Genomic DNA, 27,545 nt, shown 5'->3' with positions numbered 1-27,545 from the left:
ACAAAGGACTTTACTTTTCATCTGTTAAGATCCACGCCTCAGCAATTTCAGCTCATTACAGCACCGGTCCTCCTTTATTCTCGCATCCACTCTTAAGACAGTACCTCAGAGGGGCTAAGAACTTAAGACCTCCAAGGAGTACTCCAACACCTACTTGGGATCTCAACTTTGTTCTGGAAAAGCTTACATTGCCACCCTTTGAACCAGCTTTTTCAGCTGATTTAAAATTTCTTTCATGCAAAACTGCCCTACTACTAGCAATAAACTCAGCTAGAAGAGTCTCAGAGCTACAGGCACTAATGGCAGTGGAACCTGTCCTCATTTTTCATCAAGACAGAGCCTCTCTACGAACTAATCCTTCCTTTATGCCAAAGGTGGTATCCAGTGTGGCCCTAAACCAAACCATTCACTTGCCCACCTTCTGCCCAAATCCCCAGAACAAAGGAGAAAGGCTCCTGCACTCTTTGGACATTCACAGGCAATTACGTTACTACTTGGATAAAACTAAGGCTTTCAGAAAAAACTGACCAGCTTTTTGTAGCCTATGCTACAGGATCACAAGGAAAAGCTGTCTCAAAACAGACCATTTCTAAATGGATAGGGCATTGCTTACGTTTCTGCTACACACATCATGGGAAACCAGTACCTGCTAACATTAGGTCCCACTCCACCAGGGCTACAGCTACATCAGCAGCCTTTCTCAGGGGAGTGCCAACCAAGGATATTCTGGAAGCTGCTACTTGGAGTTCAGTGCACACCTTCACCAAACACTATCCCTTACCACTATACTCTAAGACTAGAGCTGGTTTTGCCACTGCAGTTTTGCAGGGCTTACTAGCTTCTTCTAACTCTGTTTGACTCCACCTCCCATCCTTAGCTTTGGGATGCAACCCAAGTGTGATGACTGCAGTAGGGTAACACGATGAACATAGTACAGTTTTGTACCTACCATAAATGTAGATGTTCGAGTGTTCACCCTGCTGCAGTCGAGATTACCCTTCCTCCATCCCCTCTGAACTAGCTGAATTTATCTCTACCACTCTATCCTATGCTACCTCTGTGGTGTATTTGCTTGTGCCTAAGGGTTTTATATATATATATATATATATATATATATATATATATATATATATATATATGTATGTATGTATATAGTTTGCCTACGTATTGGGGGCACCTGACATCTGGGGCAAGAAAAACTGAAGAAGATGGCGTCGGATGCCTCTAATGTGCCCCTGAAGCACTGATGTCAGGGAAGAAGTGACAGCAACAGACGCCGAACCAAGACTTTGGAATTCGGGCCGACTGCGGGACTGCCTGATGGCAGGATAACCCAAGTGTGATGACTGCAGCAGGGTGAACACTCGAACATCTACATTTATGGTAGGTACAAACTGTAATTTGTGTGCTACCCCTCATAAAAGAGTGAGAAAACATAAAATGGTATGAGAGTTACCAGGGAGTGATAGCAGCAAGTTGTCTTGGATATACATTATTTATAGCTGAACATTTTAATTCAGACATACCTTTAACTCATTACATCCGAGTGACGCTTCCAGGTGCATCTGCAGTTAACTCCTACTGATGCCTTTAGGTGTCAAATATTGCTTGTTCATATTTGCATCAGTAATTCCAAAACCATGCTATGTACAAGGTTTTAAAAGATTTCATCTTAAAGCTTACACAATAGTAAACTGGACCGCATTAATATTTGACCCCTGTCTATTGCAGGTAAATATATATTAACTGTTGTTTTTGTGATATTCATTTATATAGATATAATTTTCACATTTTTCTAAATATCTCAACAACGAAGTATCACAGGCAGAACTCGTTATCCTCAAGTGAAAGCTCTCAGCTAGAGGAATAAAAGTATATGTGTAACTTGAGTGGTTGTTGAGATATTTTAAGTTGTTTTCAAAATATAACCAGCATAATAGTTACTTTGACTTATAAAATTTGGTTTAAGACCTAGAACCTATAGAATACTACCACTATAAAAATAGTTTGTGCTGAAGAGTTTGCCATTTATACTACTTTCATAATCTCTATAGTTCCACAGATCTGAACATTTGTTTGAAATGTGAGGGCATAATTTGATTCTGTTTAAAGGCTTAAGGTCTGCCCATTTTAAGTTACAGTGCAAACTTGCTGAGCTCCCTTGGAGTGAATGAGAGTCCGCTACCACTTCTGTTTTTGGTATTGTTTAGCTGTAGCTCTTGCTTTATTCCCTGAGGGAATAAACTGTTTGGTTATTTAAAAATGATGCTTAGAGCTTTGTTGAAGTATTGGGCTTCCTTCTTTTCTTGCCTCATTTCATTTGCCAGCAAATACAGCTTATTTTGCAGCAGTTGTGAAGTGAAGTATACAGCTTGGATTTTGTATCCACATTGGGGATGCAATACTCTAAACAAAAGATGAAAAAATTACCCCCAGAAAGTGTGTGTGTGTGTATGTATATATATATATATATATATATATATATATATATATATATATATATATATATATAAACCCTGTTTTTCAAGAATACATTGACAGTTGTGATCAGTATTAAAAGTAGCTAGTAATTAATCCCAGTTTTGTTTCAAAACTTGTTCTCATACCAGTGCAATTAGTTTGGAGCATTTTTTTTTTCTTTTGTCAAAATGAGCAATTATAATGTTTGGGATGCAAAATGAAGAAGTCTGGGTCCGTGTTTTAACTGTAGTAGCTGGAACTGTGTCCGTACATGTGTGCTTCTCTGGCAACTCTTGTTTGAATCAGTTCCTGACCCTGTAAAGATTCTTTGGCAAGTCATGCTTGCAAAATACTTGGGCATATGTCCAGGGAGTTTAGTAGTTGCTAAGCTGGTTGATGGTGACTCAGCCCTATAACAGAAATGTGCGTCAAAAGACTATTCATTAAGCCATCTTTGTCTGACTTAGTTAAATTTTACTGTTTTGGCTGCAGGAGGCAGGGATAATAAATGCCTCATGCAGTACAGAAGATTTTGGTTATGAAGGGCATGTAAATTCCTTCCCTAAAAAGCATACTGTAAGGATTTAATAGAATAAAGATTACATGCAGCCCTGAATGTATTGTACCGCTGCCAGGTGTTTTTTTTTTTTTTTTTTTTTTTACCTAGGTCAAAAGCTGATGAATTATCCCACTTTTGGCACTGTATTGCAGCAAAGTTCATCTTTTGAAACTGATATATTATCATGGTGAATTTTGCTTGCTTTGATTTTAATTTAAGCAAATCTTTAAAAATCTTGGTGTTTATAGAAAGCATTATCTGAATTTGTTCGTCTTCTTTTACTCATAACAGATTTTGTTTGCACTGTTCGTGCCAAATGGCATTGAGATTATCAGTTTGTTAAGCTGACTCCAAGTGACTATTCTTGATTTAATGTGATCCACAGTATAATTTCTTGAGTGAATAACTTGATTTAAAGTATATACTGTGGAGCAAGGTTGGTTGTGACTCTTTTTAATGCTTGTGTCTTCCCACTAAAAAAGAATCCCTAGTAATGATGTTGAAAAAGGTTAGGTAAAATGATCTTTCCTATTCATGAGACAAACTAGCTAGTTTGAAAGACTGTAGTCAGAGTCCAAATGTGAATCTGAAAGGGGTGAAGAAACACTAGCAGAGCAGCACTTTTAAATGACTGTTAGGGATTCTGGGAATGCTTGTGTTGTCAAATTTAGAAGTATACTAAATGCCAGGTGGTTACTTGCAGAATGATAAACGTTATCTAAGAATAGGTAGAAGATTTCTTTCTCAGGAGAGTAAAAAAAAATAAATCAGAGACCAGAGATGTGACTGCTGAGTCCAGCAGTTCATGTATTTTTATCATAGAGAAGCATCAGTGAAGAAATAAATATGGTCATTGCTCTCAACCTTCCATGTCCAAAATGAGGAACACTAGCCCTCATAATGTGGAACAAATGGGCAAAATGTGGACCACATACTAATGGCTTACTAACGACTTCAACTAGGAAGGTCATAGGATAGTTAAAATAATCTGGTTTTACTTATAAAGTAGATCTTTTAATGAATTAATATGATTCACTTCTATTTACAATGGATTTCACTTAAAAAAAAAATTCCTAACACTGAATGTGTGACAGTCTTTCAATGTGGAACTTTGAGGAACATGAACTTTTTAAGATCCCAAATGAGGTACGTTCCTCGTAATGAGGTACACTTGAGAGGTATGAATATGATTAAGGAGGCATTCATTTTCATGGTATGTGTTGTTGTGTTGTCTTTCGGCTTTTCCCGGTTAGGGGTTACCACAGCGGAACTCCGGTCCGCTAATGATTGTCAGTAGATTTTTACGTGCCGAGTTGCTAGCTCTGACGCACAACCTTCAACGAAGGTACGCCCATTCCACACAGAAGATGCTCTAGCTGAGAATCAAACAGGACGTCTTACTGTGAGGCGACAATGCTACCGCAGCACCACCACCACAGTACTTTCATGGTATGTGATAAACTTTATATTAAGTAGAATGTACTAAGGGTTCTGCTGTTTGAGATTTTTGATAGTTTTTAAATTTTATTTCCCCCTTATCTGTAACAAAAAGCATTTATTTATTTACATTGCCACTATTCACTGTTAAGTTTTTATTTTACTAAGGGTAGCTGTTTAGCCTGGTTGGTCACATTTCCTGTGTAGGTCAGCAGTTCGGGAAAATAACTTTCAAGCTACTTTATTTCATCACTATATTAAGACCCAAAGAAGTTGCTGTTAATGCACAAAAGCTCTACTACAAATCTGTACACTGAGTTCTTACATATATGCAAATATAGTATAATCTGCTTAGGTGCAGTTTAAGTAAACAGAATTAGTTTTGCTGTGCTTTCTGTAAATGTAAACATCCTCTGTATTAGGTAGTATTTACACATTGTCATTGCACATTTTGATTTTTAAGTTTTACAGGTTGTTGAACTCAAGACTATATTACTGTATAACCTTTCAGTAAATACTTGACAGATTGATTTTGAACTCCACGGTGGTGCAGCAGTTAGCATTGCTGCCTCACAGCAAAAGGTTCTCTGGTTCATTCCTCAGCTGGGGTGCCTTCTGTGCGGAGTCTGCATATCCTCCCTGTGGTCGTGTGGGTTTCCTCCCACATCCCAAAGACATGCTGTAGGTGGATTGGATACTCTAAATTGGCCCTAGACATGAGTGCGCATGTGTGTGTGCCTTCTGCGGAAAGTTGGGCGCCGGGCTGGCAACTCGACACCGTAAAACTCCACTGCCAGTCATGAGGGGACAGGTGATCTGCTGTTGTGACCCCTAATCGGGAAAAGCCAAAGGAAGAAGAATAAAAGTTCTTAAAGTAAACTATATTGAATTATAATGGTCATTTTATTTTGTCCTCTCATGAGGTGCTTTTTTTCTTCTGCCATCTAGCCTATTCATTCCTCCTATAGGGGCAAGAGCCAGACTCATTTGTTCTCCAACCATTGTGAGAGTCTTGTAATGCATTCATTCGCTGATCAAGGTTAGAGAATTATCAGAAGGTGAAAGTCTGGTTAAGAACTGAGCTTTTCTGTATTTGGTGCCCCCCCATCTAGACAGAATAACTCCTGGTAGCAGCCATATGGTTGGCATAATGGTTAAGGTGTTTACCTTACAAACACAAGATGCAGGGTTTGATTCTCACATGGGGTAATTAGTACTAGACTAACTGCCCTTGTAGACCATTTTAAGCCTTGCCAATCTATGAACCTATATTTGCTGCTGCTCTGTGGACATTTCTTGAATGTGGTGAATGCCTCCCTGCCAGTGGCTGCCTCTAATATTCCCCAGCACACCTCTAGGGGCCCAGCAGTACAGCTTCCTCTGGGATGGGTGAGCCAGCATTTGTTGCTCACTCATATCCTGCCTACAGTAGCCCTTCTGGTGTACAGGCATCTAATCATCTGGACTGTTATCACTGATGTTCATCGTGCATACAGCTGCAGTCATAACAGATGGGTTCTCCTGCCGTCAGGCGGGTCCTCGGTCAGACGAATTCCAAAGTCTAGGTCCGGCGTCGGTTGTCGTCGCCTCTTCCCTGACGTCAGTGCGCCAGGGGTATAAAAGAACCAGCCAACGCCATTTTCTTCAGTCTTTCTTGCCGCGCGGTGCCCGAAGCAGAAGCAGTTCGCAAGTGCCGGTTGGCCAGCTCCTGAAATTACGAAAAGTTTGCAACCGAAGTCTTCTTGAAAGCTAAGTACCCCGTTGGGGAAACTTTTCTTGCCTCAGACCGATGTCAGACAAAGTTAATAATTGTATTTCATGTGGGAAGCAAATACCGCATAAGGATTTCCATTCCCTCTGTATTCCTTGTTTAGGCCCAGACCACGACGTCTCGGTCTGTCGTTTTTGTGCTACATTCAACAAACGCACCATTAAGCGTCGGGCGGAGTTCATCCAGCATTAATTTGGCAAAAAATTTAACTATATTATGTCGTCGGATACTCCGACTCCAGTTTTGTCTAAAAAACGCAAAGATAAGGACCGACCCACGAGGTCTGCGGCCTCTACCGACACCACGCAAATGCAGAGTACACGTGGTCTGGTTCTCAGCGAGGTGCCTACGCAGCCCCTGACTACCGACGACACTACATTGGCGGTGTCTCCTGTGCCCGAGGTCGCAGGCTCCTCGGCCCACACCCCGACTACAGATACCGAAGCCACTCTTGGTGGTGAATCTCAAAATGTGGACAGGTCTACCTCCTCTCAAGGTGTTTTCAGACCTTCCTCTTCTTTTTCCATCAAGGCTTTCACTAAGTCTAAAGCAGTCATGCATTCTAAGAGACAAGCTACACAGGGCCCATCCCTAAAAAACAGATGCTTAAGATGGCTGAGGATCTAATTACTCTTATCAGGGGTTCTCAACCCCCCCCCGGACAAAAGGCTCAGAGTGGAGGAAGAATCCCCCTCCTCTGATCAGGGCTCCATTATATCAGAGCACTCTGATGAACAGGAACATTCTTACTCCCCTTTTGAAGACTCTAATGCAGAGGAGTCCATGCCCTCTGTATCCCCCCCAGAGGATTACTCATTTGGGGAAACTTTGCATAGCTTAAGGGAACACTTCCACTGGGAAGGCCAAGATTATTCAGATTCCAAGAAAAGGCTTAGGGAATTTCTCTTGCTACCTCAGCACAGGCCTCTAGCTATACCTCCTGTCTTGGACATACTAGATGATGTGTACTCGGAGGCCTGCCTTAACCCGGCTTCTCTACTTCCAGCTCCAGTCAAGCCTGACAGGTACTACAGGGTTCTTGACTCGCACCAATATCTATACAAAAGCCATGCTGCTGACCCAGAAACTATCTGACAGGGCCCCAAGGGAATTAAAGCCTCCACTGCTAAAAATCCATTACCTTCCGAGAGAGATTCCAGATCCTTAGAAAGGTGGGGAAAAAAGGTATATACCTCGGCCACCTTAACCATGAGGGCATTAAACTGTCAGTTCCATATGCTAAAGTACCAACGGTTTTTGTTATCACAATTGAGAAGTAAAATGTCACAACCTGAACAACCAGACTTGAAGGAGTTGCAGGATTTGATGCATAGTGCAGAACAAGTGGGTAAACATACCTTACAATGTGGTTTTGATGCTCTAGAGGCCTCATGTAGAGCTGCTGTTACAGGATCAGTCATACGTAGACATGCCTGGCTCAAGGAACAAACCTTACCAGATCATGTCAAAGCTAAATTACTAGATGCCCCTCTACAAAAGGATGTATTATTTGGTGCTAATGCTGAGGAGGTATTAAGGAAAATGGAGGAAAAGGCTAAATCAATGCAAACAGTGAAAGATTTTCTACAGGTACAACCACCACGTTTCAGTAGAAATTGGCCTTCCAAAAATTGGTCCTTTCCAGCCACGGACAGACCCCAAAGAGGTAGATACAGGCGCCCGAGGGGCAGAGGACAATCCCAAGGATCGTTTAGAGGCTGACAATGGCAAGCTCCTACACAAAGAGGTGGTGAGGATAACTCGCAACCATTCAGAAAGCAAGCCCAATGACTTTCCCCTTTGCATGCCAAGCAAGACTCAAATGGCAGCACCATTAGGCGGAAAACTGGCATTATTTTCAAAAAATTGGCATATTGTCACAAAAGACAAATGGATCCTGGACATTATAAACAGAGGCTACAGATTCCATTTTCACACCCTTCTAAAAATGAGAGGCATGCCAAACCTGCCACACAATCAAAGGGCAGAGGCACAAAGACAAATTTCAGATCTCATAGACATGAAAGCTATTCAAGAGGTACCTACGCATCGAACAAGGTCAAGGTTTTTATTCCAGACTATTCCTGGTACCAAGGAAGGGAAAAGATTGGAGACCTATTTTGGACCTATCCATCCTAAACACATTTCTACTCATACCAAAATTCAAGATGCTCACTCTACAGCAACTTCTTCCCATGCTGGGCAAGGAGTCTTGGCTGGTAACACTGGACCTCAAGGAGGCATACCTGCATGTCCCAATCAGACAAAATTGCAGAAGATACCTCAGATTTCTTGCAGGTTCAACCCATTATCAATTCTCTGCATTGCCCTTTGGCTTATCTACTGCGCCCAGTGTATTCACGAAATGCCTGGCATCAGTAATTGCCTACTGCAGACTTCAAGGGATACAAATATACCCCTATTTGGACGACTGCCTGATCCAAGCGGACAGCAAGCATATTCTTCTGAAACATCTGGCTTATGTAATAATGTTGTTGAATTCTCTGGGATACACAGTCAACAAAAAGAAATCAAGGCTAATACCCTCTCAGAAAATAATTTTCCTGGGTGCCAACTTGGACACAAACACCCAGATGGCCTACCTCACGCCAGAGAAGCAGGGGCAACTAACTCAATACTTCAGAACACTAGCAAATTGCACCAGGCTGACTGCAAGGAAAATCCTGCAGGCTCTGGGATTCATGGCATCTTGCATCTTACTAATCCCATGTGCAAAGCTGCATATGAGGAAACTTCAATGGTACCTGAAAAACCTATGGTCTCAACACAGCCACAGTTTGGAAACAATAATACCACTAATTCCATGTCTTCAAAAGGAATTTCTGTGGTGGGCTCAAGCATGCCAAACAAACACAGGTCTCCCATTCAGCAAGCCTCAAGCAAATCAAGTCTTCACAACATACGCCTCTGACTACGCCTGGGGGGCGCACATGACAGATTGGTGCATTCAGGCAAATGGTCCCAAAAAGAAAAGCACCTACACATCAATCAAAAGGAAATGCTAGCAGTAATAAATGCTATTATAGCTTTCAAAGACCTTCTGCAACCAGGTCAACTATTGATAAGGACGGACAACACCACAGTAATGTGGTACATAAACAAACAGGGAGGAACCCATTCATACCCCCTATGCAGACTGGCCATGTCACTTTGAAACATGGCCCTGGACTTACAAATCGAACTACAAACACAGTATTTGCCAGGCAAGGAAAACACGCTGGCAGACAACCTAAGCAGAAATATGACAGATCTACACGAATGGAAGTTGCATCCTCAAGTTTTCACAGAGATAATTCAAGCATGGGGAAGGCCAGACATGGATCTCTTTGCCTCCCACAAGAATCACCAATTGACAAAATTCTGCTCAAGGATTTTTCATCCAAAGGCCTGGAGAGTGGACGCTCTCTCTTTCAGTTGGACCTCAATGACAATGTATGCCTTCCCACCTCTTCCTCTGCTGCCCAAAGTTCTATTAAAAACCAGAGCAGACAGATCAAAGATGATTCTCATTGCTCCAGACTGGCCAAGACAACACTGGTACCCACTCCTGAGGAGCCTGACGCATTCCCCACCATGGACCCTGCCTCTAATGCCTCTTCTTCTGACTCAGCACAGCTTCAAAACTCTTCACAGTCAGCTAAAAACACTCAATCTAGCCGTATGGAAGATTCCTTAGCATCACAACAGACCCTACTCTCCAAGGAGGTGCAGGATATCATTTTGGAGGCCAGAAGGCCGTCTACTAGAAAAGCTTACTCCGCAAAATGGAAACGGTTTTGTGTCTGGAATGAGAAAAAGGGCCAGGATCCTGGAAAACTGAATTTACCTCAAATATTACAGTATCTAGCTGAGCTGCTAAGCAGTGGACTTTTTCTCCTCCATCAAAATCCATGCCTCAGCCATTTCTGCAGAATACAGCACTGATCCACCATTATTCTCTCACCCCCTCTTAAGACAGTTCCTCAGAGGGGCTAAGAATCTAAAACCCCCAAGGAAACAACCAATACCTGCTTGGGATCTAAATTTCATTCTAGAAAAGCTGACCTTGCCTCCTTTTGAGCCAGCAGCCTCATCAGATTTGCAATATTTGTCCGGGAAAACAGCTTTCCTTCTGGCTATTGCCTCAGCTCGTAGGGTATCGGAACTACAAGCTCTCATGGCTGTGCAGCCTTTCATCATCTTCCATCAGGACAGAGTTTCCTTACGAACCAACCTGTCCTTTATGCCAAAAGTGGTATCCAGGGTAGCTTTGAATCAGGCTATACACATACCTACCTTTTATCCTAATCCTCAAAACAAAGGGGAGAGATTACTACATTCCTTGGACATCCACAGACAACTGCGTTATTATTTGGACAGAACAATGCCTTTCAGAAAATCAGAACAGCTCTTTGTGTCCTATGCTATAGGAGCTCAAGGAAAGCCAATTTCCAAACAGACTATCTCAAAATAGATAGCCGACTGCATACGCTTTTGCTATTCTTTTCATGGCAAAACTGTACCTACAGGCATCAGACCTCACTCCACAAGGGCCACGGCTACCTCTGCAGCTTTTCTCAGAGGAGTTCCTACCAAAGATATTTTAGAAGCAGCCACTTGGAGTTCTGTGCATACCTTCTCCAAGCACTACCACCTTCCATTATACTCCAAATCTAGAGTGGGCTTTGCCACTGCAGTCTTGCAGGGCATTCTGGCTCCTCCTAGTTCCACCTAGTGCCTACAACCCCTTTCTTAGCTTTGGGATTCTACCCATCTGTTGTGACTGCAGCTGTATGCACGATGAACATAGTACAGTTTTGTACCTACCATAAATGTAGATGTTCGAGTGCTAATACAACTGCAGTCCAGGTTTCCCTCCCTCCTTCCCCTCTTGGGACAGGCCTATTGGCTAACACCTCCTCATGCAACCTGATTGGGGTATTCATTCTTGATGTATTTGCTTGCACTACTGTATTTTGATTATATTGCATTGCTTTATCACACAAATTTATGTATTGCCTTCCTTCTAGGGGCACCTGACATCTGGGGCAAGAAAAACTGAAGAAAATGGCGTCAGCTGGTTCTTTTATACCCCTGGCGCACTGACGTCAGGGAAGAGGCGATGACAATCGACGCCGGACCTAGACTTTGGAATTCGGCCGACTGAGGACCCGCCTGACGGCAGGAGAACCCATCTGTTATGACTGCAGCTATATTAGCACTCGAACATCTACATTTATGGTAGGTACAAAACTGTACTTTTTATCCCTCCGTGCCAGAGAACCAGGCCTATGCTGGCCACTTTTCTTTTTCTTTAACTTCATGGAACCAGCTTGTGAAAGGCCATAAGATATATCTTGCTGTATTCCTCCCAGGAGTTTTAAAGTGTGCTGAATGTTTGTGTCTGACATTTTGCTCATTCATCCTCTTGAGGCAGGTGCAAACTGCAACTCTTGCACCCTAAGCGGTACATTTGAGTTGCTTGGGAAGTTTAAGGGTCTCCACAGCAGAGTGCCTATGTGACTTCCAGAAATTCATCTCAAATTATTTGGATGTTCTTCCACAAGCACAGAAGTGCAATATTGTCTGTTTGGTACATAAATGTTCTGAACATGTCTGCTGTAGGCTGCCTGTTTGGCACCAGTGTAGATTACTTTCAAGAATCCTGTTCTTAGCAGTAGATTTTGTAATGTTCATTACCCTCCCTCAGTTGATGCCTCAAATATGCATGTCATGCGTCTTCCTTTTTTTGGCTTGGCTCTGCATTTTGGGTGTAAAGTGAAACTTTCTTAGGGCTTGAAAGGAAGTTATTTTGAACATATTAACATTGTAGTTATTACTATGTGATTTTTAATCTATTTCATTTACCAAAACAAAAGATCTTAAAGTTCTTACTTATACTTTATTGTAGTGTCTACATACGTATTGCAGCATAGCATTGAAATAAGAGCATATAGTCTTGCATATAGAAGACTGGAATACTAGTGGTTCCAGCATGGTAGTAAAAGCAGCCTGGGAAGTGGAGATACAGAAACCAAAAAGTGCTGAAAACCTTTCTGCTACATTTTTTTATATTGAACTGTAATTTGTCACCATTTGGTTATACTGCTGTGTATAATGTTACACGTGACCCTTCTTGCAGTTATTTGATGCATTATTCATTTCATTCATTACTTTTAATGTTTAATTTAGCATGCAGAAGCTTTTTAAAGGGTTGTCATGTTGCTGTCATGTAGTTCATCTCTTTTACTCAGTGTTATTATTTGATGATGTCCTGACATGATATGTGATATGACAGTGATAACATTTCATTGCTAATGTCACAGGTGTGGTACCATTTGTTATAGGTGCTTGGTATTATTCACTGACACCTTAATTTGATGTTATTTCATTACTACACAGAGGAGTTCATCTTTTGTAAGATGGCCTGGTGGAACTTAGATCCTGGGAATCCACCATAGTTTGTAGTAAGCAGTGGAATGTGGTTCAGATCTCAAACCAAGGTGTCACAATTATGTAGAAATAGAGAGGATGGAGTATTTTGAAGGGTTATTCTCTTAGATTTTTTTTTGCATTTGCCATTTGAGTGCTAGGAGACTTGCAGCTTTATTATGCAGAGGGACCATTGTGATGAGTTGATATTTAGTTCTGTTAAACAGCATGTGGATAAGTAGATGAGAACACCAGTGATTTGCTGTTATGCCTGCTGGCGGAACTGAAGAAATGTCTCTACCAGTGTTGCCATCAGCCCCACTGAGGCTGCAGTTCCATGGCTAGGGGTAAGCTTGGACCAACGAAGTTACTGACTTCCTCACTTACCACTTTAGGCAATGCAGACTCTTGGCTAGGAAAGTTGGTGCACTCAGATTGGGGAGGTAAACCTTATATGAGTACTGATGGCAGAACTGTAGAGTTGCATGGGTCCTCTGAAGGGAGGAATAAGATACAGGAAGGTTTCAGCAGTTGTGGGAGAGATCTGTGGAGTGTCTGGAGGGAGGAATGGGAACAAAGTTGCATCAGAGTAACAACGTTCTCTAGCTTAGACATGCAGTAACCAAACTAGGTGATGTGTTGGAAGTAAGACTGCAGAATGAGTTGTATATTGTTGTTGCACCCATTCTGAATGTGTAGGAGAGTATTTTTAGTTCCCTTACGATTCAGTTATAGTTTACATATGTGCTTGTAGAAAGTCCTATTCTTGCTGTATCTTAATACAAGTTACGTTTGAGCTGGTTTGGGCTTGTTTGTACATCGCGCACCACAGATGCACTGTTTTTAACCCATTGCAAGGTATTCCAGCTGCATTGATCACCGAGTAGTACTCCTCTTGACCTTCCATCCTTTACTCCCTTAGCTGTCTCTGGCCTCTCTCCTTGAGATTCTGACAAATATGGGTGAACAATTCCCTATGGTTTCTCCTGCCAGTCTGGTTGATCTGGGCATCCTGAGATAGTGTAGTAGCTGCCTCATGTATATGGACAGCTCTGTACTATGACCACCTGGGAACAGTTTGTGAGAGATGCAATTACATTAAGAACCTAGAGTCTATGCTCTCTCCCTCACAAGCCAGTATATCTGGCACTGAGAAGGTTATCACACACACACCACAACTCAAACAACATACACACACACATGTGGAGGTCCTCAACAAAAACATACCCAAACAAGAGCGACCTCCAAAGCAAAAACACATGCAAACTCCACTGCCCCCCCACACTACACATAGTCCACACACCTGTGTCTCGCAGCCACTAGCTATGGCATAAACCCAACATATTAGTCATAGGAGACGCTGTTGTGAAACACACAGATGTGCCCCTCACAAGTCTGCATAAGGAGAAAGTCATGGTTAGTTGTTTGTCAGGTGCGAGAATCCGCCATATCACCCATGCATGCAAGCCTCTCAAAAACAGGTACTGTTATGACTTTGTCATAGTCCATGTTGGTATGAATGACTTGAGACGTACCTCCCTGGACTATATGAAGAGAGACATGATCGAGCTCACTGAATGTGTCCCAGGCAGGTATGTTCATAGCCTTAAGCAGCATTCTACCATCACCCAGAATGATGCCTCAATACAAACAGAAAATGATTGACTTTAATAATTGGCTTAATTTCTGGTGTCATTCCAAGGGGATCCAGTACCTGACAGCCTAAGAAGACATGATAGACAGACCATGATGCTTTGCTAGAGATGGCCTGCATCTGTTTCCCTTGGGCGTCAGGCTTCTGACAAAGGCACTTGCCTCACCCATAGTACCTTTTTTAGGCAATGCCATGAGATCAAAACTACCAACATAAAAATTTCTTCGAAAAGCAAATTGGAGTCTAAACATGAAACTGCACTCATTGCAAGCATTCTTAACCCTGGAAGATGCTGACATTTGTACAGTCACAGAAACCTGGTTCAAAGCTGCTGAGAGCACCCCAGCCATACCGGGTTTCTCATCCTGTCGTACATTCTGACCCCAAACCATGGGCAGCAAAGCAAAAGGAGGTGGAGTTGCAGTATATATTAAAGACATACATACCTCCAGGCTGGTCAAACAGTATGACACACAGGAGACACTCCAGGTGGAGTTAGCCATTGACAAAACCCCTATTCAAATCATAGCTAGCTACAGGCCTCCAACTTTGACTCAAGATGCCCACTCCACCTATCTGGACCTCTTTCGAATGTCAAGATTCAACCCTTTGCACTGATCCTGGGGGACTTTAACTATCCAATCATAGACTGGAAGAACTACTCATGCCAAAACACAAATGCTGAAAGATTCCTAGATTTTGTTAGTGAAAATGCCTTGGACCAGCTGGTCGACACCCTCACAAGAAGTGATAATACCTTGGACTTGGTATTACCCAACATGATTAACCACTGCAGCATCCCTACATTATCTTTCCTGGTAAGATCTGACAACAAAGCGGTCACTTTCGAAGTCATCATCTCCCCTGACCCTGCCCCAGCTAGAGTCAAACAAAAAACACAGATAGGCTAAAGGCCCTTTCTGTCTATTCGGTCTCATACAGACTCCTCAGACGTGACCTCTGTCTGGCATACAAAGCAATCGCAGACCCCGCCTTGATGGGACTGCTGCATATCCACAAGTCAAGCTCCACTCAAGTAACCTGCACTCGTGACCACAACTTGGTATGTGACATCAGTAGGACTTGGTGGGACAGATGTGTCCCAGAGACTCCCCCTTCTATGGAATAGACTCCCTCTCCACGTCAAGCAGAGTACCTCATTAACCCTTTTTAAATCCAACTTGGATAACTGGATGGGGAACAGAAAATACACCACTGGGATTCCACCCGCCTCTCTGCTGGACAGGGGCATCAGGTGCTGACTTGTTGGAACATGGGCTAAATTCTTAGCTAGGCTTGTAAGGGCCTCGGGGCCAGTAGCCTAGTAAGTTCCTATGATCCTATGTCCCTTTCTATTTATGTGACACAAATGTTTCACATATAATGACAGTAGGCAATGGTGGTGGTTACTCACTTATATTTATGTTTGGGGGATCTAACTAGGCTAGAATCTCACATAAAGTTTGCCTATTATGCAATAAGTAATGTTGAAATTATTCTTATAATATTTCTGTGAAATTGAGGATGTTCCTCGTGTTTCACTGTTGCAGTCATTACATTTGGGTTATCTGCTTGCAGTAGCCCTCAGTCGGCCTGATTAACAAAGTCTTGGGTCCTACGTCGGTTGCTGTCTCTTCTGTGACGTCAGGTCGTTAGGGGTATAAAACATGCAGCCAACGTCATTACCTCAGTCTTTCTTGCCGTGCGGTGTTCGAAGCAGAAGCAGTTCACAAGTGCTGGTCGGCCGACTCCTGAAATTTTCGTTTTCGAGTTTCAGAACCGAAGTCTTCAACTAAAAGTGAAGTACCCCGTTGGGGAAACTTTTTCTTGCTCTAATCTGATGTCAGTAAAAGTAAATAATTGCATTTCTTGTGGCAAGCAAATACCTCATAAAGATTTTCATTCATACTGTATTCCTTGTCTAGGCCCTGACCACAACGTACCTCACTGTCGCTTTTGTGCCTTATTTAAACCATGAACTATCCGTTATCTGTATTTTTGCGCTTCTAAATATTTAGGTACTCTGTTCAGTTATCCTGATATGTCTTCGGTAAGCCATTTGACTACCGACATTCCGATAAAACGCAAAGATAAAGACAGAGACAGGCCACCCAGTTCGCCGGTACTCAGTGAGGTGCTTTTGCAGCCCCTGATACCCACTACTTCAGATTTGCAGGCCTCTGCTGAGACCTATTCAGAGTCCGGTATGCCGCAAGATGCCTCATCTGTGGAACCTGCGGATGTCTCTACCTTGGATGGGTCTGGAGCCGCTGTGCAGGCACCGGGTTCTGAGGGTGTATTCAGGCATACTGACTTGCATATTAAACTGACACCATCTTTTTCTTCAAGGCCTAAAACTCGAATCATGCCTAGAAAACTGGCGCCCAGACCGCATGGTCAGGCCTCTATGCCTAAAAAATGAATGATAAGAATGACTGAAGATCTTATTACTTTAATCAGGGGAAGCCAACCTTCCCCCGCTAAGAGACCTAAGACTGAGTTTGCTTATGATACTTCTGACCAGGATTCTGACATTTGTTACCTCTGACCAGGATTTACCCTTATCCACCTATGAGGATTCTGATGCTGAGGAATCTATTCCCTTTGCACCCCCCCCCCACCCCCCACCCCCCCCAGAGGATTTCTCTTTTGGTGAAACCTTGCATACTCTCAGGTAGCATTTTTGTTGGGAAAGTCAGGATTTCTCTGATTCTAAAAAGAGGCTTGGGGATTTCTTACTCCTGCCCCAGCACAGGCCTTTAGCTATACTTCCTTTACTGGACATTATTGAGGATGCCTTTTCGAAATCTAGCATGGCCCCTGACACTTTACCTCCTGCTTCCAGAAAACCTGATAGATATCACAGGGTTCCTGACTCTCACAAGTTCCTTTTCAAAAAATCCTGCTGTGGATCCTGAAACCATTTCACAGGGACCCTAGGGCATTACAGCTACTACTGCCAAAATTCATACCCACTCTGATAGACTCCAGGGCGCTGGATAGATGGGGTAAGAAGGAATACACATCTGCAACTTTGGCAATTAGGGCCTTGAATTGCCAGTTTCATATGTTCGAGTATCAACTGCATATTTTTGGATTGCTTAAACAGAAAATTATGTTGTTTCCTGATTGTGCTGAAAGTAAGGATTTTTTTATGCAGTGACTGGCCATTAATATTCAAAAACGAGCACACTGATTGGCCAGTTGGCCAGCCCAACCAGCATGCTCGTTGTAAATCCAAGAATATACTAAAGGAAAAAGGTCCGGTTGCCCAGACTTTTTCCCATTAGTGTATTTTCAGATTTTTATTTATTTATTTTTACTTTATCACTCCGGACTAATCTGTTTTTTTTTTTTTTTTTTTTTTTTTTTTTTTTATATACCTAAGGTTGCTTCCGACTTACATATGAATCAATCCATTGACCTACCAGTCTTCTTTCCAAATTTCTCCAATAAAAGAGAATATTATTCGCATTTATTGGATGTAAGTAGGCAATTACATTTCTGTTTAGACAGAACTAAGTCCTTCCGAAAATCTGATCCAACTGTTCTTGTCCTTCTCAGGACCCAAGTTGGGAAAATCTGTTTCCAAAGTCATGTTGCCAAAACGGCTGAAAGACTGCATTTCCTTTATCAACAGAACAAAATACATCTAACCACTAGAACAAAAGCTCATTCAGTTAGATCAGTGGCTACTTCAGTAGCTTTCCACTCCAGAGCTTCTATGGATGATGTTTGTGCAGCAGCTACCTGGGCTGCCCCTCATACCTTATCTGTAGTTAGATCAGTGGCTACTTCAGTAGCTTTCCACTCCAGAGCTTCTATGGATGATGTTTGTGCAGCAGCTACCTGGGCTGCCCCTCATACCTTATCTGTCATTACAAATTCCATAGGGCCGCGCGGGACATAAAGTAGCTAGGGACTCTGTCCTACTCATCATGAATGAATGAAGATTAACAGCAGATAAAGAAGTTATGTTCTTACAATAACATTCCATCTGTGCTGTTGATGATCATTCATTCATGACATCCCACCCTCCTACCCTCTTTGAAAGACTCCTGGTGGTTTGGACCTGGTCCTGGTTACTTAATAGGGCATTTGCTCAGACAAAGCCTCCGCATTCTTCTCTTTATGGGCAAACTCGATCTGAGGAGATAAGGAGAGGGGCACTTTGGGTTTTCTTAGTTCGAGAGTTTTGGGCTGGCGTGACCTTGTATATCGGCCGAGTTGGTTCAGAGGACGGAACCGAAAGCCACTCATCATGAATGAATGAAGATCAACAACACATATTGAACATTATGGTAAGAACATAACTTTTTATATTTACATGACATCAGGTGGTGAATTAATATTGATGTCCTTCCATATCACTACTGCAGTAGTGAAAAGAAAGACATCTACTGTTATGGTAAGATTTTACACAACTGTACTTTATTTTGAGATCTGTACTGCATAATTGTAAATAGTAATGTGTTTTGTTTTTTTTATAATACATTTTCATACATTTTTTTTTTAGTTAAAAATAAGAATTGGCTTGATTTTAGTTTAAATGCGTTACTTGAACACATTCATTAAGGTTCTTGGCTTGTAGAAAAATATTTGCTTTTTATAAAGTTCTTTTGATCACGTTTAATGAGTGGAAGTTACAGCTGCTCTTTATTTTCGCAAAGTATTTCACTTACAGTAGAGGAGATTTAAGTTTGAGTTGTATACATTTCAGTGTACTTGCATATTTCTGTTTTGTTGTACCTTTTTTATGTCAGTAAGACAGTGTCCCAAGCATAGTGTGTAATGCAGAGCAGAACAGTGGAATTCCACTGAGTAGTTTCTAAATTAGTATTGACTTTGTGCATCATTGTAGTATTTTGCAGATTTCCAAAACAAATATTCCTTACTATTTTATCAGTTTAAATAGGTTTATTCGCAGATAGAAAATTCAGCTGCTTGCAAACTGAATGAAGGGAATGAGAACATAAGAGACTCACCAACATTTTTTTAAAATCCATAGCAGAATAGCACGTATGGTGCTCCTATTCTTATTTCTGGCAAATATTTTTAGCAATACAACAAATCAGTTCTACAAGATTTAAGGATGGGAAACGAGACAATATTGGAGTGTATAACACAATATTAAAAAAAAAAAAAAGTATTGTGGATGTTGTAGGAACCAGGTAAAATGTATCTGTGGCAGAGATATGTGCATTTATGGAATATGTTTATGTTGAAATGACACAAAAACATTGTTTGCAAATTGTGGATGTGATAATGGAGTACAAAGTGAGGAGGCTGGAAGAGACCAAAATGTAGACCATCTTTCTCTGCTGTGTCGTTGAGTATTGATAAGCAGTAGTTTGTGGAGATTGTTTTTTTGGAACCACTGTTGTATTAGTGTAATAAACATGTTATTCACCAAGGGTGTACTGTTACAGATAAAAGTTTATTTGGACTAACTGTAATTGGCATAGTTTATATGTTAACCTAGTAGTTTATGCGGGCATTTTATGTCCTTTTCGCTAGTTAATGTTGCAGGATATTGAGAAGCATAACAGTCAAATTTTGAGGTTTGAGTTTGTCTGTCATATGGGGAAGTACTAACCATATTTAAAAATGATTCTGAGATAAATAACTATGAAATGGTGATCACCCTTAGTGTTATGGTTATAAGAAGTGTTTTTCTTTAGAATAACAAACTAGAAGTGTTGAGAAAGTCGTGGGAAAAGGGCATATCATGAGTAATTACTCTCACCACTTTCTTGATGTCTTTAATCAGATTAAGACAACTGTATCCAGCTTTCATCTCAGAAAAGTTGAATTGAATGCTTAAGCAGTACTGTGTTATTTATTGATACGCAGTATCTTAGTCGAGAAAAGTGATGAACGTCATAGATAACAGAGTTATGTTAATTTGTGAATAAACAGGTAACACTGGAAGTATGAAGAAGAGCTGTACAGCATATCAAAGAATTTAAATATTTGTGCAAGTGGATTTAAGTGTAAAGTTGTCTTCCTTTGTAAATGTATTTCACTTGTACTACAACAATAAAAAAGGTTTATTTAAAAATGTATTTTTATATTCTGTTTTTAATTTCTTCTGTTACCTGACATCTGTATTAGCCCTACTGAGAGTGATGCACATTTTTCTGTCATTAGGTGTGAGGTGCTGTCATCCAAGCATTCATCAAGGTTTTCTTGTTTTGGCCTTAATGTCTCCCTTGGATGCTAACATGTAAGCTCGCATACGCAAGGAGATGCATTGCTCTGCTTTGTGGCCGAGCATGTTCCTTTGAGTGCACATGGCCTGCTGGAGCCAACTGCACATCCCCAGCCTAAATGCTGCATTCACTGCACCTCTGTCTGTGGTAAGTGCAGGCACTGCAACTGGCTGGACTGTCACCTTCCCAAGAGAGACAAGCTGTTCCTGCCATTCATTCCTGTCCTCCCTTGCTTGGTCTACAGCTTCTGAGATGGTAATTGGTAGTATGGTCTCTGGTTTGTACTGAGGGCTTCATTTCTCTTTATCTTGTTACTGATACCAGGTGTTCATTTCTGCTAGAAGAGCTCAGGATGGTACAATGATTTTGTTTTTATTTGGCTCATATGTCAGCTAATGCAAAATGAGCAGCAGTGTCATATGGGCACTTCTCATGGGGAACCTTCAACGTTTTGTAAAATGAGCCAGAGAAATGAATGACATTGGTCAGTTAAAATGCAAGAATCTCTACCTAGAAATTATTTCGTTTTTTTTTGTATGCAAGAAGCTGTTCATACAGAAAAAGCGAGATGATTTTTTTTTATTCTTATTGTTTGAGTCTTTAATGAGGTTCATAATTTTTAAATTTTTGATGCTTAATGTTTTTAAATTTCTGATGTTTACTGTTTTGCAACATGTCATATGGACAACACAGGTATTCATAAAGAGTATTTTTCTTATGCAATTTGAAATTGAATTCTGTTTGTAATGCAGTCTCATTTGTATTTTTGTGGTTTTGTATTTCTTTGTTTTGGAATTCTTTTTTTTAACCAAGTTTGACTGCATTTTATCATGTTTATTGTTGTAATTAGATGAAGAAAAGGCAAAACTGGATCCTTCGTATCACTTGAAAACTACAAATCTTGAGACCAGAGAGACATTGCTGGAGCTCTACAAAGAGTTTAAAGGTGATGCAGTGCTGGCTGCAACAATGAAGGGCCCTGAAAAGAAGAAAACAGATAAACTAAATGCTGTAAGTTAATAGAGACAGCCTAAACTTCATTAATTTAAAAGTAATGCCTGATGAAATGCTCGTTGCATGATATTTTTCTGTGCCTTATGTGGGACTGTTGAGTTGTGGTGGCATGCTGTTAGCAGCCTCAGGTCGTTGCAGTTGATAAAATCCAAGCTACAAAGCGTGGGTCTAAGTTATTTCCAAAAGTTTCTGTGTTCAGATATTTTGTACAAATTCAAATTTAGCAAACAGTATTTCAGGTAATTTTTTTTCCGGGGGGGGGGGGGGGGGGCATTTGTTCCTCCATTGGAGTTGAGAACCCTCTTGCTTAAATGTTCTGAGGTGGTGGCAAGAGTTGGTTGTCAAGGAGTAGACCAGTCTGCATGTATTGTTCTTTTCCCATCAGTGCAGTGAGCAAAGCTCCTCCCATCCTCACAGGATGGCTGAGCCATGGTTGGCTGTTTAATCCAATCCTGTCCTGTGTTCTTCCAGTGCCCATACTGCTAGTCAAACATGGGTGGTCAGGTGTGCATTCATAGCTTTATTTCCCTGTTGTATGGGGCTTGGTCATATTCTGACTTGTTTTTTTCTTTTCCAAGCAACTTTATTGGATTATCATTTGTGACATAGGCAAATTTACATTCATATAAAAGTAATCGAACTATATTAACATAAACATTATACTTCACATATATTGCTCTATATCATATTACCTAATTAACATTACATAAATTATTCAATTCCTTCCTTTTTTTTAAACAAGAAACATCTTTAGTAAACCATCACTTACCACATAGGCAATCATACACTTGTATAAATGAAAACAAACCACCCCGACACAGTCCTAATTGCAAGCATTTTACATCACAAACCATATTGACACACTCCCAGTTGCAAGCATTACACATCACTTATAATCTACCCAATCTTTTCTCACTCAAACGTTACATAGCTCATTTAAGTCCTGCCGCCTTTTAAGCCTTGTTTCTTCCCTTGTATGTATTGTCCCCACAATTCCCATTTTCCCTATTTAGTTTGCTCCTACCATATTCTAAAGATCTCAGTTCTGGTTGTTTTATCTATATTCACTGCTTCAGTTGGTTTAGAGTTTGATTTCCATTTTGTAGTAATTGCTTTTTTGGCAGCCACCATTATTAAGACACAGCAAGGCCTTAGAATGTCCAGGTAATTCCGATACTGTATTGTAGCTCAGAAAAATCATCTCCCTCATCAGACCAATCTGCCACCCAGCATCTCCAACACTGCATCCTGCAGGGAATCCTTCAAGTCCACCAACTCGCTGCACTGCCATAAAATATGTTCCCAATTACCTCTTCTTCCCCTTCAAACCTCCAGCATTTGCTGTCTGCCTGAGGAAAATTCTCTGGAGTCTACTTGGGGTATAAAAATATCGATGTAAACATTTCTGTGCAGAAATCCTAAATCTTTTAGATTTTGTTGCTTATTTAGGAGACATACATATATCCTCCCATTGTTTCTTTGTGAATTGCTTATCCAGTCTCTTCCCATTTCTTTTTAACCTTCTGTGATTCATTCTTATAGTTATCATGCAATATTTTATATGCTGTACTAATTATTCCTTTTGTAATGGCAGCTTCTGTTCCAGATTCTGGTTGGTCTTTTGTTTAGGACCCACCATTTCTTTCTCTTTGCCTGTACTCTGATATCAGTCCCTGATAGGAAGGCAATCTCTAACCTGCTGTCTAAATAAATTCTTGGCCTCTTCCCATTCTGTCATCTTTCCCTCTCTAGTTATTTGCTCCCAATACCTTGGTTCCTTTGCTAGTTTTCTCCAATAAATTGCAGCCTCCTGTTCCCTATTGTCTGTATCCCTAATTGCAGTCATCCCTATCAGCAGAATATCCTTTGTCTAGTTCCATGTTGGTTTAGTTCTTAGAATACTTTCTTCTACATTATGGATGTAATATTCTATATGATTATTGTTATTCTCCTTGAAGGCCTGCATCCAAAAACCCAGTCTGTCCTTGTTTCTTGAGCTTCCCCCTGTTTCATCTTCATCCCTTTCCACTTTTAATTATAGTTTCCTGCTTGTGCTAATATATAGGAACCTTAACTGCGTAGCTCTGAAATATCCCTTCAAACTGGGTAATCCCAATCTGCCCTGTTCTACTGGAATACTCATCTTATCCCACTTGACTCTTGCCGTCTTCCCCTCTCAGATAAAGTCCTTCAGCTCTTTATTAATTGCTATCCACAAATAATAAATAATTGTACTCCTCTGTTTGATAAAAACATACCTGACCTGTGTATAAGACTAAAGGGACTAAAAACATTTTAATTGCTTGTATCTTACTATCCATATCCATATAACAAAGCTTCCATTTACTCAGTTTTTGTGTTATATTTTTTGTCTCTCCCCGCATATCCATAGCTGTCACACTAGAATCATTTTAATCCATACTCCTAAATACTTTATCATGTCCCCATAAATATGGATATTCCTGGACCAGTTCATGTGTGGGTACATAATTTACCGCTACTGCATTTGTTTTAGCTTCATTAATTTTCTGATCTGAAACGGTCGCAAAATGTTCCATAACACTAATGTGTTTTTCTGTTTTTGTCAGGTATAAAATAATATTATCTGAAAATAAAGCCAGCTTTTCTTGACTACCATACCAATCATGTCCATGAATTTCTGAGTCCCTTATTTTCTTTACCAAGGGTTCTAAATATAATGCAAATAATAAAGGGGAAAGAGGACACCCCTGCTTTGTTCCTGTGCTCAAGTTGAAATTATTAGAGAAGACCCCACCCACTTTAATTTTCACCTCCAATCCCTCATGTATCCTCCTAATCAACCTTATAATTTTTTTTCAGGAAATGCAAATGCTTCCATTACTCTGCTCATAAAGTCCCAGCTTACTCTGTCAAATGCTTTCTCTGAATCAAGACCCACCAACAACAATGGTATTTTCTTACATTCTGCTTCCCTCTGGATCATCAGTGTTCTCTTAATGTTGTCAAATGTTTGCCTCCCCTCCACAAAATCACATTGATCTACATCTATCAGTTTTTGCATTACTTTTGCCATTCTTTTAGCCATTATAGACATGAACACTTTATAATCATGGTTTAGTATTGAAATGAGCCTGTATGAAGTTGAATCTGATGGATCGTTGCTCTCTTTAGGTACTACAGCTACTACTGCTTTCTTCCAGAATGGTGGTACTTCTTCTGTTAAGATACTGGTAAGCAAAACTTTCCAGATTTTTATCAGTTTTTTTTTCCTCCTCGCTTCCAAACTTACACAGGAATACCATCTATTCCTGGGGACTTTCCTGTAGATAGATTATACATCACAATTTTTATCTCATCTCCTCCAATCCTAACTGTTAGTAATTGAACCTCATCTGCCTCTAACCTCAGCATATTTAATTCTTCCATAAACATTTCCATTTGTATCTCTTCTTGATTTTAAATTTTCCCTACTTTTTAGAGACTAGAAATCAGGCACTCGGTGCAAGGATAGCTGCTGTGGAAGACAGCGTCTCCTGAACCCTAAAATCTGAGGTTAGTCCAGCGCAAATGAGCTGTGAAAATCAATGCCAAAAAGATTGTTATTAGAAATTATTTCTAATGACACTAACCTTTGGAGACCGTGTGGACAAAATCCTGTGTTCTTAACAATAATTGATTTTTATAAATAAATAAATTGAGTTAACTTTTGTATTAAAAAACTACTGAATGAAATCTAAAAAAATAGAGAGTAAAAAAAGCTATAATATCGCAGCATTAACTGAAGTCTGTAAAGAAAAAACTTGTATCAATTTCCAAATGCTTTATTAGAAGTTCTGGTAGATGAGTGCACAAATAAAGATAAATTTTTATAAACATTTAAATATCACGCACTTTGAGTTATATAATGTTTAAATCAAACATGTGAACATACATTTGCAATTTGTTTTGGAATTACTCGTTTTGGATGGAAACAAAAATGAAATAATTCATATGGCATAGAAGCTGCTTAATTCTCGACTTAGGAATCAATCCTGGGTACGTTCGTGGGATACCGGTGGGTGTGGGCCTGAGTAAAGTGCAGTGGGTTGATTGGTCTCTTTGAAAAAAGGTGGTGTATAGTAAATGACTGTGGGAGTGGGGTGGTGTATGGGAGGATCTGAGTAGAGGAGCTTGACATCTTAGCCAATGAGCTGTGGGGGTGTGGTAGTGGTGACATGGGTGCCTGCGGCGGTGCACCAGGGGTGTGTCTAAGAGTGAGGTGTAATAGGCTGGGAGGCACTAAGTAGGCTTGAAGTGTAGTGATTGGATGCAGGGGGTATGGGGGAGGAGGGGGGTGTAGAGTATCGGGAGCGGGTGAGCCTGTTGTGCGGATGTCACATGTTAGTTGTGGTAGAGATACGAGGGGATTAAGCATAAAGCACCCAGAACTTGGGATATCTAAAGGGTCTTGAAAAGTGCAAAATATGTGATATAATTGATAATAAAGAATTAAAACAGAGTGCAGGAACACTGGGGATCCCAGGCGTGGTTCTTTTAGTCTGAAATCAGGGATCTAAGTAGTAAAGCTTTGAAGAGCATGACCATGGCATAAGAAAAAATATATATAAGGATGAGCCAGAGTGTGTGAGTGGGAGGATAGGTTCCAGAATCAAATGGGACCAGGAGGTTGTGTGTGTTACAGTAAGCGGTAAAGATTGGGAGTGAAAATGACCTAAATAAAATGTGTGCATGTGTTTGTATGTGAGTAAGCTTGGTGAAGATGGGTCTGTATGACTCTGTAAGAATCCTGGAAGGAAAGAAGGGCAACTGTGTAAAAGCTGAAAAAGTTTAAAAGTAAAATATAGAGAAAATGGAGAGGTGATAATATCGAAAAAGGCATTGACTCCTAAGTTTAGTCTGACTCTAAATATACGAGGAAACGTCTCTTGGTAGTGTTAATTGGCTAGAAACCGTAATTGTAGTAAATGTAAATAGGTTCACTTATTGAATTATGTTTTGGGGCTTAAAACTTATGCTTGAAATCCATAGATAGAAAGACTCAGTACAATTAAGTAGAACCCTGTAAACAAAAATGAAAAAAATGGCAGGATGTGGGGAATCAGTAAAGTATAGTATGCGGTGGGTCAAAGTAAAATGAAGAGATAAATCACCATACGTAGAGGAACATTAAAAGTAAAGAGTGCACAAGTGAAGAACATTTTTTGTATGCATTTAATGTCATGGACATTGAGATATATAATGTTTAAATCAAATGTGTGAACATACATTTTCAGTTTATTTTGGAATTACTCATTTTGGAATGAAAAAAAAAACAAGATAATTAACGTGGCATAGAAACTGCTCAATACTTCTCTTAGGAATCAATCCTGGGTGTGTTCGTGGGATAACGGTGGGCGTGGGCCTGAGTAAAATGCAGTGGGTTGATTGGTCTCTCTGAAAAAAGCTGACGTATTGTGAGTGATTTTGGGGGTGAGGTAGTGTACGGGAGGAACTGAGTGGAAGAGCTTGATGCCTTAGCCAGGGGTGTGTAGGGGTGTGGTAGTAGTGACGTGGGTGCCTGCGGCGGTGTTTTGGGGGTGTCTCTGAGTGAGGTATAATAGGCTGGGTGGGAACGCACTAAGTAGGCGCGAAGTGCAGTGATTGGATGCGGGGGGTAGGGAGTGAAGAGGGGAGTGTGTAGTATCACACTAAATTTAAGGGCCAATTCCTTTGTCTATATTATCACCACTCCATTTTCCCTGTATTGTATTTTTAAATTTTTTCAGCTTTTACAGTTGCTGTTTTTTCCTTCCGGGATTCATACCAATTAATACAGACCTAACTTCACCATTAAATCCTCGCGCTTACTCAGCCTCAGATACACCCGCACGCATTATTTTTATTTAGGTCATTTTCACTCCCAATATTTACCTCTTTCCGTAACGCACACTCCCTCCTGGTTCTATTTGATTATGGACCCTATCTCCCCCCCCTCCCCACACACACACACACACACACACACACACTCCGGCTCATCCTTATAGG

General features: G+C 40.7%; 1 protein-coding gene across 1 annotated transcript in view; it reads left to right on the top strand.

Moving 5' to 3' along the window:
- PPIL2 (peptidylprolyl isomerase like 2) overlaps positions 1-27,545 on the top strand; it is a gene marked incomplete in the record, with an annotated part of 2,081,325 nt that overhangs the window by 669,124 nt on the left and 1,384,656 nt on the right. Inside the window, 1 exon segment of the mRNA XM_044068775.1 lies at positions 21,376-21,536. Coding sequence (XP_043924710.1) covers positions 21,376-21,536 — 161 coding nt within the window.

This window comes from Protopterus annectens, chromosome 4.part0, assembly GCF_019279795.1.
Source record: "Protopterus annectens isolate FY-2018-M chromosome 4.part0, PAN1.0, whole genome shotgun sequence".
In the NCBI taxonomy this organism is placed as follows: Eukaryota; Metazoa; Chordata; order Ceratodontiformes; family Protopteridae; genus Protopterus; species Protopterus annectens.
This window is presented reverse-complemented; position numbering and strand designations above follow the sequence as displayed.